General features: G+C 39.9%; 1 protein-coding gene across 1 annotated transcript in view; it reads right to left on the bottom strand.

Annotated features, from left to right (window-relative positions):
• The window catches only part of FBLN5 (fibulin 5), a 131,640-nt gene that overhangs the window by 48,211 nt on the left and 69,277 nt on the right, over positions 1-14,152 (bottom strand). The window contains 3 exon segments of the mRNA XM_027869949.1: position 1; positions 3-33; positions 5,644-5,760. The exon segment at position 1 is cut by the window's left edge and continues 37 nt beyond it. Of these exon segments, the coding sequence (XP_027725750.1) occupies position 1; positions 3-33; positions 5,644-5,760 (149 nt within the window).

Here is a 14,152-nt window from a genome sequence, read left to right as displayed (position 1 = left end):
CACAGGGGTTCTCTGTCAGACATTCATTCACATCTGGGGGGAAAACAAAGCTTATTATTTCCTTTTTTCGTAGCATACCTTCCATGTCACATAATGATAAAACTGAAATTCTATTATTTAGAACTAAAAAGGGCATTAAAGATTATCTAGTTCAGAGGTGGGGAACCTACAGCCTTTTGATTGAGCCCAAGTTTCATAGAACAAAAATAAATCCTTTTATTAAGGGGTTTTGTTCTGCGAAGTTTGGATTCAGTCAAAGGGCCGCACTTGAGGACCTAGAGGGCCACATGTGGCCTCAAGGCAGCAGGTTCCCCACCCCTGATCCAACCCCTTTATTTCACAAAGGAAAAAATAGATCCAAAGAGGTTCGAAACAATCACTAAGCAAAGGTCATACAGCTAGTTAGCAACAAAGCCTGGATTTCAATTTAGGTTTCCTAATCCAGAGCTCTGACTGCAACTCACTGCCTTTCACAACTATGATCTGGTTGTAAATTATAAACCCTTATACAAATGAAAAAAGTTAATACAGCATCATTGTTGCTTAAATGAGGTACATAGTAGGTCTTTGTTAAAAAAAAAAAATAATAAAAAGGTAGGGGTCCCAGCTCTACATCAGCTTGAGTCCCAGGTCTGCCATGAATTCTCTGTGTGACCTCAGGTAAGTCACTTCATCTCTCTGAGACTCAGTTTCTTTTTCTGAAAAAGGCGAAGGTTAAACTAAATCACCAAGAGGTAGCAGGACACAGCACAGATAGGGCCCCGGACTTAGCTTTTATTAAGTGCCCATTATGTGCCAGGCACTGTGATAAGCACTGGGGATACAATTAATAAAAAGAAAGTCCCTGCCCTCAATGAGCTTACAGTCTAAAGGGGAGAGAACATACAAAAGGAGTCAAGAAAGTCAGCCTGGGGTGGCAAGATGGGGACCCAGGGGGCACTTGACACAGGGGTACCTTTTTCTGTTGAAACCAGGTAGGTCAGTAGATGTGAAGTGGAGGAACTGAGTGCAGCTTCTGTCCCCTACAAAGAAAGGCTCTGGGAGAAGTCCCCTCCAATTAGAGGGGAAAGAAGGTTGAGGGAGGCAGGGTCAATCAAGCTTGAGTTGGCCCCATGGTTGTTTTTGTGTAGTCATTTTTCAGTCATGTCTGACTCTTCATAACCCCTTTTGGGGTTTTTCTTGGCAGAGATACTAGAGTGGTTTGCCATTTCCTTCTCTAGTTCATTTTACAGATGAGAAAACTAAGTCAAACAGGGTCAAACAGCTAGCAAGTGTCTGAAGTCAAATTTGAACTCAGGTCTTCCTGACCACAGATCTGGCACTCTTTCCACTGTAAATTTAGAAGCAATTGAGCTTTTCCTGGCAGGGGCATCTTGATCCATGGAATTGAAACCAGTCAAGGCAGTAAATGCAAAATAGAGTGTCATATCTAGCAACTAGGTGGTGCAGTGGATAGAGTGTTAGACCTGGAGTCAGGAAGGCCTGAGTTCAACTCCCATCTCAGATACTTACTAGCTGTGTGACCCTGGATAAGTCACTTAACCTCTGTTCTACCTTAGTTTCCTCATCTGTAAAATGGGGATAATGACAGTACCTGCTTCCCAGGATAAATCACTTAACCTCTGTTCTGCCTTAGTTTCCCCTTTTGTAATATGGGAATAATTACAGCACCTCACCTACTTCCCAGGGTAAGTCACTTAATCTCTGTTTTGCCTCAGTTTCCTCATGTTTAATATGGGGGTAATGACAGCACCTGCTTCTCGGGATTGCTGCAAGGATATCTGTAAAGCATTTTGCAAAACCTTACAGTGTTGTATAAATGCTAGCTATTATTATATTTCATCCTTGGTAGATGGGTAAGTCATTTATTATTTTTATGCCTCAGTGTCCTTACCTGTAAAATCAGGAGGCTGGACTGATATGGCCTTCAAAATTCCTCCCAGTTTTAAATCTATGATCCTATGATGCTATAATACCTTCCCTATCCATCAAACAAAGGTTCATTTTCTTAGACTAGGTCACCCAACAAGCCAGGAAAATTTCCATGATGCTAAGCTACCGGGTGGAGATTGAGGCTGAGTAGCAGACCTGGAGATGGGGATGTTCTAATGGGAGTCACTTAGGGCAGAAAGTGAAGAGTCCCAGGGCTAAGATGGCAATGGAAAAGGCCCCCTGAGCTGTTCCCCTTCTAGAAAAATGAGATAGACAAGCAGCCCCCAGGAAAATACTCCAGTCACCTTTCGGGTACCCTGATATGGTCCACAATACTGCTTAGGAGTAAAGAAAGAATCCTAATCCTGGCTCTGTCACAAACTAACTGTGTGACTTTGGCCAGGTCATTAAACCTGTCATAGATCTATCTCACCTACAGGCTATTGTAAAGATCCAGTGAGATAACAGATATGAAAGCACTCTGAATAGCATAAAGTGTTCTGTAACACAAAGTCTTATTATTACAAATCCTGGCAGTGCATACAAGATGCAGCTGTTATTTGCAGGCACCGCTAATTTAAAAAAAAAAAAATGTTCCCATAGCACAAGTCTGTTAATTCATGTGTCTAAACCTATTTCCAGTACACACTACTTTCCCCTTAAGAATACACTTGGCTTGTGACTCTGGACAAGTTGCTTAACCCCAATTGCCTCACAAAAAAAAAAAAAAAAGAATACACTTAGCCCTCTAAGTTGTATGTTTGTTCCTGAAAATCTTGGAAGACGTATACGTAATTAATCTCTGAATCCACATATGATTCTTCATCATATGGCTATCCAGGTCGGCAAAGAGATGTATTATAACCAGGCTGACCTGACCTGGTATCAAACACCCCGAGCTAGCAAGTAGAGTCCTGTACCTTGGGAAACAAGCCCTGCTGGCTATGAGACATTCCCTATGCTAGCTTCCCAAGTATTATACTGGGGGTTGTTGCTGTTCAGTCATTTCAGTCGTGTCTGACTCTTCATGACCGCATTTGGGATTTTCTTGGCAAAGATGCTGGAATGGTTTGCCATTTCCTTCTCCATCTCTTTTTCTGGATGAGGAAACTGAGGCAAACAGGGTTGAGTGACTTGCTAGGGTCACACTGCTAGTAAGCGTCTGAAGCCAGATTTGAACTCAGGAAGATAAGTCTTCCTGACTCTCTATCCACTGTGCCGCTTAGCTATCCTACTACACTGATTCCAGCTTCCTTATCTCCCCACACTTAAAGGAGCCAGGAACTATCTGCCCTCTTCACTGGGGTTAGAGACAGGGATGCTTAAAGTTTTTCCTGTTCCCCTTTGGCTCCTCCAAAGGAAAAGTTCAGCCTGCAGCTCTTAAGTCAAGTGACCTAGATTCTAGTCTTGAGTTCACTATTTCTTGTTAGTTATTGGGCAAATCACTTTCTATCTCTAGGTCTCAGTTTCTTCATCTGTAAAATTAAGGTGCTGGACCAGATAAAGGAATCTTAACTTGGAGTCTATGGACTTTAAAAAATATTTTAATAGCTATTTCAACATAGTTTCTTTTATAAACATATATATTTTATTTCATGCATTTAGAGAATATTGTTCTGAGAAGGAATCTTCCACAGTTTCACCAGACTACCAAAGGGGTCAGTGACATAAAAATGGTTAAGAATCACTGGAACAGATGATCTGAAAGGTCCTTGCCAACTCTGACAATCTAGGACCTATGCTGGCAATATGATCAGAACAGAAATTTCTCAGAATCATTTGCAGGCACTGCCTTGGAGGGGTGATTAACAGGGAACATGGGAGCAAACTCTGTAATTCTGATGCCTTCCTGTTTACCCAACAATGTAGATATGATCCAACTGATTGAGTCATAATATCCTTCATCTAACATAGCCCAGCCAGGTCCAAAGCTTGCAGGCCAGACCATTAATGGTGTAATGAGGAAACTGTCCCTGTGAAGTCTGGTGACAGTCTCTAGACAAAGACCTCATTCTGCGTCTGCCACACTGGCTGACTGGGAGTGTGCCAAAGCCTAGGACCCCCCACAGGACTTGCCCTAATTCCTGAGGTCTGAAGGCCAGGTTCACTTCCTGAGTAAAATAAAAGATCAGATGGGAACGGTACTGGCCAGTGGTGCTATTTGTTTTTCTGACTTATCAGCATTTGAATTGATTATGTGCAAACCAGACTGTAGTTTTGTTTCGTTATGCTTTTGTTGAGACTTGGGTGGAAAGGGAAATTATGCAGTAACCTCTGTTCTGAGTTTCATGCTCTGTAGCCCCAGGTTTGGTGGGAAGGTTACAGACAAAGACATAAAAACAGACCAAATGGTCCCTGTGTGAAAGGAAAACCACCCACCCCTTCCACCATGGAGAACATGAAGGCTTCATCCTGCCCTTAGATTGGAATAACTCATATTTCTATAGTACCTGAATGTTTACAAAGTACTTTACTCACAAAAACCCTGTGAGATAGGCAGTGCAAGTGGCTTTTCCATTTTATACATGAGTCTCAAAAAGGTGAACTTACCCAAGGTCATACAGTTTGGACTCAAAAAAGCCAGGATTCAAATAAACTCAGAGTCTTTCCTATACCAACAGACCCAGGTGCTCAACTCTAAAGGAGGGGCAGCTATATGGCTGAGTTCCTAGCATCATAGATTTAGAACTGGAAGGGACCTTCAAATCACTCAGTTCAACCCCCTCATTTTACAGATGAGGAAAGAGAGATTGAGAGATGTGCTCAGGGTCTAAGGTGGGATTTTAATGCAGGCAGGTCTTTCTAATTCTAGATCTAGGGGTCCACTCATACTGACTCAGAAAGTAGCAGCAGCTCTGGATAGATGAAGAAAGAAAAGCCAGATATTAATTAGCCCACCAGGTATAAAAATAGCAGGCGGATCATTCTTCTGATCCTGGTAACAGATAAAATAGTACACAGACAACTAGGAAAAAGGCCTCTGGATACATGAAGTTGGAGTATGGTACATTTATTGAGTGGGTTCAGAGAGCTAGGAATGAGGCATAGGCGGCAAGAATGAAGATTAAACTATAACATGAGAACAAGTGACTTTTAATTAATTTTTGGTCATTGCACCTTCAGAAACCTTTTACCATTGCCAAATTTTCTGCAACCCCATATGGGGTCATGACCCACAGTTTAAGAAGTGCAGTTCTAGGCAAGTCTCTAAGACTACAAGTGTGCAGTAGTAGTGGAGAGAGGTGCTTCACTCCAGAGTTTCTTATATCAATGTAATCATAAGTATAGTCCCTATCTCTTTGAGGAAAAAAGAAATGAATCATAGATAAGGGAGCTCTTTGTGAAAAGTTTGATCTGGGCTCTTGAATTGGATTGTTGACATAGCTCCCAATGAGCCAAGAGAGTAAATATGGTAACTTTCAGGTATGAAATATCAACTATAACTGTGTCTAAGAAACCTAGGCTTTCTGTGAACAACTGGCTGAAGTTCTTATCCAGCAGCCCTCAGGAGGGTTTATATAGCTGCCTTAGTCACATACCCTAAGATCAATACTTGGGTTTCTGGAAGCATTCAGGATGAGCAATGAATAACAAGAATATTCTTTAAGTGTTTCCAACACGTCTAAAAAGTTCAGGCTCTGAATGTAAATTTAAAATAGAAAGATAATTTAGATGTTCAATTTTTCAAAGCTATTGCCCAATGAGAAATACCTTGGCAAGATCTTCCATCCTCATTGAGGGTAAAACCTGGGTTGCATGTACAGGAATAAGAGCCAGGGACATTGGCACAGAGCTGCTGACAATAGCCGTAACGACACTCATCTATGTCTGAAAATATAAAAGAAAGAAAAATAGGTCAGGTTGCTCTTGTTTCTTCATCTCCATCCACACTCCCATATCCATTCTCATCCCCATCATCTGTATTTCCTTCCTCCCATCACCATCAGGATCACCATCACTTGCTATCTCAACCATGAATATCACCTCACCACCACCACTGCCATCATGGTAGAATGGGAAGAGTCTAAGCCTAAGAATATTAGCCCAAGAGTCAAGGTACTTGCTTTTGAGTCCCAGCTTTGTCATCAACATACTCCACATGCTACCTTGGACAAGTCATTTATTTGTGTGTGGTTTTTCTTAGTTCCCTCATCTATAAAATGAGGAGGTTGAATTAAATGATCTCTAGTTCTAATATTCTAGTTCATCTGTCATCATCCTAATGTCTGTAACACTATTATGGCTGCAATAGAAATTCCCTATCCTAAATAAATGAGTTCCATAGACAAGGTTAAGAAAGATCACACAAAAATAACTAAGAACACCTGTAACATATAGAGGCATCCCCTACATAACAATAACAATATGCTATAAGTATACAATAACACTATATATATATATATATAATATATAAACACCATTATAAACAATGCAATGACCCACTGTAATACCATTACATCTTAAGACATTTATTACCTCGTTTCTATGGAACCAACTGTTCCCAGCAACATTATTTCACTTAATAATGTTTTTGTGTAAAAAACATCAGGTGGCCAAACATCTTTCTTCAGTGGATAAATAGTCAACGGATAGAAACAGTTTTCAAAAGAAAAAATTCAAATGATTAACAACAATATGAAATATTGATCCAAATAACTGATAAGGAACAATCCAAATAACTCAGATTTTATTTTACATTCACCAAATTGGAAAAAAAAATGATATTATCTATGTCTAAGGGGCTGAGAAGACAGATTACATTGTTGGTAGAGCTGTCAGTTGGTTGAACAATTCTGAAAAGCAACTTGAAAGTATTTTTTAAATGACAAAAATGTCAATATTCTTTTGCTCAATGATCCACCTACACATATACTCCAATGAAGCCAAAGGCAAGAAGAAAGAGCTCATATACACAGGAATGTCCAGGTTACTGTTTAATAACTGGCTCTCTGGAGGGAAAATGTAAACATGACATACTTTTAAGTTTAATTGTTGTTATTAACATTTTCTCTATCACTGTAAGTCTAGACAATCAACAAAACAATAAATCAAATGTGGTTCACCGATTTCTGAGGTAAATAAATGCTCACACTGAAAATTTAACAATCACTTTCATGAGGGACAGCATGAGCTCACTCAAGCCCGCCACTGAATATGCATCGACATGTTCATAGCAGCACTTTTTGTGGTAGCAAAGAACTGGAAACAAATTGTTGTAAATGAATCAAATGAAATATTACTGCACTATAAGACATGATGACTACAAAGAATTCAAAAAAGGAATAGAAAGACATATGAACTAATGCAGAATGAAATATGCAGGAAAACAACATACAATAACACTGAGAGATGGTATAGGAAAATGCTCTTCCCTCCCTTATTTAAATAAAGACTTGGGGAACTATGCCTATGGAACATTGATATTAGTATCATACTTGGTTGATGTGTTAGTTTTGATTAATTAATGATTTTCTCCCTTGTTTTATTCTGAATTACAAAAGATAGTTCAGCGGGGAAGGATATATGCTCAGAAATGAAAGTGATACGAAAGCAAAAGCTATCAATAAAAAATTTTTAAAGAAGCTTTTGGTGAAATTTTCGTATATGCCCTGTCAGTACAATGGTATCAGCCCTTAGCTATCAACCCTAATAAAGAGAAACAATTGTTTGAGCAATCTATAAAAAGCAGTTGTTCCAAGAAAAGACACCAATGCCTGTCTACACTTCATTGATATGCTGTTTAGTCATTTCAGTCCTGTCTGACTCTTCATGACCCCATCTGGAGTTGTCTTTGGCAAAGATTCTGGAGTGGTTTGCCATTTCTTTCTCCAGCTCACTTTACAGATGAAGAAACTGAGGCAGAGTTAAGAGACTTGCCTAGGGTCACATTACTAATAAATGTCTGAGACCAGATTTTAACTCCAGGCCCAGTGCTCTATCCACTGTGCCACCTCGCTGCCATTAACTGATATAGTGAAGGTAAAGAGGGTGGTCCCAACACCCATACTGTTGTGTGTCTCTGCATATCCAAGCAGTGCAAAGTGGGGAAAACTCAACATCACAATAAAAGAGCAGTAATTCAAAGAAGCAGATTGCTTCAGATATTCATTTCCCTGACACTTCTGTCACTATGCCTGCCGATCTCTTTACCAACTTCCCAATCTCGAAAGCCCCTGCTGGCCCCCAGTATCCTATTACCACCTCAGTCAGCTCTTGGCTTGGGTATTCCCAAGGAACCCTTGTTTCTGACCTGACCTAGCCTTTTGTTTTTACTCAAACATTGGACTCTTTTCTCCAGAAAGGGGATCCACCTTGGTCTGGTCATTAATTATCTATCTACCTGGGGCCTATCTGCATACGTTAGCTCCTTTCTGGGGACTCAATAATAAACTTCTTGAGGTTAAGAATTGTATCTCATACTCCACAGGTACCTTCACCCCCTACCCCAGGGGTAATCAATCTAGTATGAAACATATGGCCAGGAAAAAAAATTGAATTGAATTTGATTTAAATAGACAGCTGCAAAGGCTGTCCCTCATTCCTAGAATTCACCCCCTTCTTCATTTACACTTCTTAGAATCCCTAACTTCCTTCAACACAATTTAAATGCCTCTCCTACAGGAAACCTTTTCTGATCCACCCAATCCCCACTCCAGCTGTTATTGCTTTCCCTTGAAAAACTACCTTGTATTTATTTTTAATATTTTTATATATACATATATGTGTATATATTGTTGCTACTTGTGGACAAGGACTATTTTGTTTTTCCATTTCATCTTTCCATTCCCAATGGGTATTTAATCAATGCTTGTTGATTGATCTAATTACTTGTATATGCTTTGCTAGTCTTCACTGATATCCTTTTCAGAAGCCTTATTATTGCATGAAGGGGACACTGGGTTCTCCCCCAAGTCCTACCAAGCTAGGAAGGCCTGGAATATAAGTTCAGTGATGGATGGGTATGTATGTCACCTGAGCATCAGTCTAGAGAACTACTATCAATTCACAGAGGCTTTGTACCAAGTTCACCAAAGAATGACGACTTTTCTTTTAGGCCATCAAAACTTTCAAAACGCCTCTACCAAATTAGAGAGTGGTTGTGATCTGTGCAGGGAATACTCCCATGGACAAAATTAATGACTCTCGAATATTGAAATATGCTTTGCTATGACTTATTTATGAGGCAGATAAGTGACACAGTGGCTGGGGCACTGTACCTGGAGTCAGGAAGACCCAAATTCAAATGCTGCCTCAGACATTTATCATCTGTATAACCCAGGAAGTTGCTTGACCTTTCTCAGACTCAGTTTCCTCATCTTTAAAATGGAGATAATAATTGCATCTACTTCATAGATTTACTGTCAAAGTCGAGTGAGATGATGTATGTAAAGTAGCTTGCAGACCTTACAGGGTTATATAAATGTTGCTATTCTTATTGAAATTAGAGTTGTGCCTTCTACTTAGTAATAGCTGAATAAATGTTGAATGAATGAGTGCATAAATGGGTAAATTAATGAATAAATCAGTTAATTAATTTATTTATATTACCTAAGTAGACACCAAAAGCCAGTAGTGAGTTGTGGCTTGTGGTAATGTCCTGGGACAGAGGAGGGAAAAACAAGTCTGAGCTTAAAGACTGACCATTGACAAGATCCAAGGTGGATAAAACACACTCAGACAAGAGATTTGACTTCCCAACTGCCAAGAATACAAGATCTTGATACCAAGGAACCAATTCTTTTCCACTTTTTTTCTGAAGTGCCTGATTAGTACCTGGCAAAACTATAATCTTGCAGTTTAATTCAATTTAACAAGGACTTATTAAGTGCCTGCTATGTGCCAGGCATTGTGCCAAATGGTTAAGCAACTCTGATGCCTTGGTTTCAAAGAACCACATTTATTAGGCAAATAACAAAAAGCTCTTACATCAGATACTAATGTAAGACCATTCAAATGGTCTAGCCCTTTGCCTAATGGGTAAGTTATGGACTTTGGAGCAGCCAAGGAAATATATAAAGCAATGATCACAGCTTTTTGCTGGCTGAATTGTAAAAATATTGCTAATTTTATTCTCCCTAAAATTCTCCCTTCTGGTTCCAAAGAACCTCTTTAAATAAATATGAGTGTCTAAATATATAACATGTACATATGCATATGTATATATAACTGTCATGGGAGGGGATGAATTATTCTAAAACAGGAAAGGAATCCCTAGCATAGTTCCAATGGACTCCTGGCCAAGGTCATTAAGAATGAATGTGTTCAGCTGTCAAGAGCAAAAGATTGGTTTAGGAGAGTGTCGGGTAACAACTCAACTGGGAGACATGTGAATCCAATCAACACTAAAATGTGAGGGCAAAGGATGGAGTCACTCCTTGAGCCAGAAGAGACAATAAACACTTGATAAATACAACTCTTCTCCCTGTCTGTACTGTCCCTAGGGAAGCATCTGCCTTTGGAGGTACAAAAGGCATGTGAATCAGAATTCAGTCAATGACGTATACTTACCCACCTGCTTAGACATACTCTGTCAGTGACCTAACAGGGACCCGCTAAATTATTTTTTAGCATATGAATCTGAATGACTGACACTTTCATTCTTCCCCCACTTATTATAATGTCCCTGGACAACTTGTCCCAGCAGAGTAATTCCTCCAGTATATTACTGTGTTTTTGGAAAGCATGTCACAAATGCTGTTAGAGCCTTTAGAACCCTAATCCCACCCCCTTACAACCTCATGCATTAAACCCATCTTCTGGTGTAAAATTCTTAGCACCATTATTCAAAGAAAAAGAAAAGTTTTCTTTAAAGTTGTCTTTAAGTATTTGGACTGTCAATGGGAGCATTGCTAAACTGTGCTCTGATTAATTGTAATCGTACTAACAAATCTCAGTTCTGGAGAACAGTTTATAAAACACATCTTCTTCCTCTCATTAGAGAGGTGGAGGAATATGGTCAGTCAGTCAGTGGGTCAATAAGCATATATTAAGTGAATGTTATGAACCAGACACTGTGTTAAGCAAATTATAGAGAAGATTATAGAGAAAAGGGGGAGAAAGTTCCTGCCCTAAGAAGCTTACATTCTAATGGGATAGACAACTTGAAATAACTAGATACATGTAAGGTATATGCAGATTGGATAAAAGGCATTCTGAAAAGGGAAGGCATTAGCAGCTGAACCAGTAAGGGCCTTCTGCAGTAGATGGTATGTGAGCTGAGTTTTAGAGGAAGATGGAAAAGTTTTTTTTTGTTTGTTTGTTTTTGCTAGGCAATGGAGTTAAGTGACTTGCCCAAGGTCACACAGCTAGTAAGTGTCTAGTGTCTGAGGCCGTATTTGAACTCAGATCCTCCTGACTCCAGGGTCAGTATTCTATCCACTGCACCACCTAGCTGCCCCTGGAAGATGGAAAAGTTACAAGGCAGAGGTGAGGGAGTAGAGCATTCTAGTTATGGGGTTCAGACAACACAAAGGCCTAGCGATGGGATGTGGAGTGTCACATTCAAGAAATGGTGTACACACGCTGTGAGACATCAAATTACAGAATCTCAGCACTCCAAAAGTCCTCAGACACCACCTAGTACACCCCATATCTGAACAAGAATGCCTTCTGCAATATACCTAACTAATAACTAGGTGTTCCGAAAGGGTGAGGTGAGGAGGGAGGGCATTTCAGTCATGGAGGACAGCCTGTCACAAGGGATGGAAATGGAATGGAATGTCATAAATGAGGAAGGAAAGAAGGAAACAAGCATTTATTAAGCATCCACTGTGTGCCAGATACTAGGCTAAGTGCTTCATAAATATTATCTCATTTAATCCCTGCAACTCTGAGAGCTAAGTGCTGCTATCATCCCCATTCCATACTTGGGGAGCTGAGTTAGGTGAATGTTAAGTAATTTGCCCAGGGCCACACAGTTAGTAAGTATTCAAACTTAGGCCTTCCTGATTCTAGGTCCAGAACTCTCTCCACATGCCACCGAGCTATCTCTAGGCAAGAAGGACCAAAAAGTGCAGAAAGTAGAATGTTGTATAATAAGGCTAGAAGGGTAGACTGAAGCAGGATATGAATAGCTTTAAATGCCAAGCAGTGGCGTTTGTATATTATTCTAATGGCAATAGGGAGCCACTGGTGCTTCTTAAGGGGAGCAGTGACATGATCAAAGCTGCATTTTAAGAATATCAGTTTGGCAGCTGTGTGCAGGATAGAATAGAGAGGCAAGATGCTAGATGCTGGGAGACCTCTTAGGAAGTTATTGCAGCACTCCATGAGAAGAGTTATGAGATATGTTGAGCAGAGAAGAGTTCAGATGTCAAGGATGTTGGCGAGTAAATAAGATTTGAAAACTGTGATTAGAAATTGAAGGTGAGAATGAAGAGGCAAAATTGGACATGGAAGGTAAGTGAGAATGAAGAGCTGAAGATGACTGGAAGAATGGTGGTAACCTCAACACAAATTGGGAAGTTTGGAGGAGGGATGGATTTAGGTGGAAAGAGAATGAAGTCTATTTTGGACATGTTGAATCTAAGATGCCTCTGGGACACCCAGGTAGAGATGTCTGGCAAGTAGTTGGAGATGCAGGAATAGCTCTCTAGATAGAAAGGGAGGTAACATACATAGATTTGGAAATTATCTACATAAAGGTGATAGTTGAGTTCATAGGAACTGATACAATCAATGAAAGAGAATATAGAAAAAGAAGGGGAAAAGCACAGGATAAAACCTTGGGGTATACCTATGCATAGAGAGTGGAATAAAGATGATGATCCTGCAAAGGAGGCTGAGAAAGAACTGTCAGGTAGGATGAGAGAATGCTGACCAAAAATTTAGGGAAGAGAAAGTATCTGTAGATGGGTGGTTAAGAGTATCAAATGCTGCTAAAAGGCCAAAAAGGATAAGGACCAATAAAAAGCCATTGAATTTAGCAATAAAGTCTTGGATGATGATCTTGGAGAGTTAAGTTTCAGTCAAATAGTGGAGTCAGCATACAAGATACAAGCAGGAGAGAAGCAAGTGGGTGATGAGAAAGTAAAAGCAACAAATGTAGACAGCTTTTTTCCCCCTGTGAAAGAGAAGAAAGTTATGGAATGATAACTTGAGAGGGTGGTAGAATCTAATGAAGTTTGTTAAAAGAAGAGAGATATTTGAGCACATTTGTAGGCAATAGGGAAAGAACCAAATGATGAGAAAATAGGGATAGGGACTGGACCTGTGATTTCAATGGTTAAAAGGAACTCCCATGTGAGTAAACTCCCTCTAACAATGCAGGTCAGCTCCTTCTCTGCAACTTATAGTCTTGGAGAATTGCCTAGAATACTGAGAATTTAAATGAATGATGTATAATAATGTATAATAAAGCTAGAAAGGTAGACTGGAGCCAGGTTATAAAGGACCACATGGGTCACACAGGGTCACATAGCCAGTATGCGGCAGTGGTGAATTGAACCCAAGTCTTTCCTGCTCCAAGGCCGACTCTCTATAGACTATGTCTAGCAGTACTCAAAAAACAAAGAGAAGTTAAAAATTAAGGAGAAAGGGGATGATGGAATGTGCAAGACCCTAAGGAGACAATTGGAGAATGTACTCTTTGCTACCTTTCCGAACCCTTCTCTTCTCCAAGGGTAAGCTCACATGTCATGATCTCTAAAGAACTTTCCATCAACTCTTAAACTAAAAATGATTTTTCCCTTCTCGTATTTTCCTTGAGTAGTTAGTCTGCATCTCTCTTTTATAGCTCATCACACACTATCTTGTATTACACTTATCTTTATACATGTTGCATTCTGCCCTCCATGTCCCCAGCCACTAGAACGTAGATATGTATGTTACTTATCTTTGTATTCCTAGCACCAAGTGCAGTGCTTTGCACATAGTAGGTACTTAATAAATATCTGTTGCATTACATTTAACTGAATTAATTTTAACTGACACTTGTAAGATGCTGCCACCTGCTGGAATAAGTATGCCAGGCAGGGCCGTGTCATCCAGCTGGAAAGATCACAGGGGGCAGCACACACTAGAAATTGAGTGGCAGCAACTTTTGTTGCTGTTAGTTAATAATGCTGATACTTCCCCTCCCCAGCTTCCAACTCAATCCTTGGGTCGAGTTATTAGCTGAGTAGAAAAAAACATAGAAAGCGTGGTTATCAAATATGTAAATCACATACGTCAGGATGTGATAGTTAACACTGAATGACAGAATAGAAAAGTGGGTCAACTC

This window comes from Vombatus ursinus, unplaced genomic scaffold (genome assembly GCF_900497805.2).
Source record: "Vombatus ursinus unplaced genomic scaffold, bare-nosed wombat genome assembly UNPS02014794.1, whole genome shotgun sequence".
In the NCBI taxonomy this organism is placed as follows: domain Eukaryota; kingdom Metazoa; phylum Chordata; class Mammalia; order Diprotodontia; family Vombatidae; genus Vombatus; species Vombatus ursinus.
Note: the sequence above shows the minus strand (reverse complement) of the source record. Positions and strands in the feature narration are given on the sequence as shown.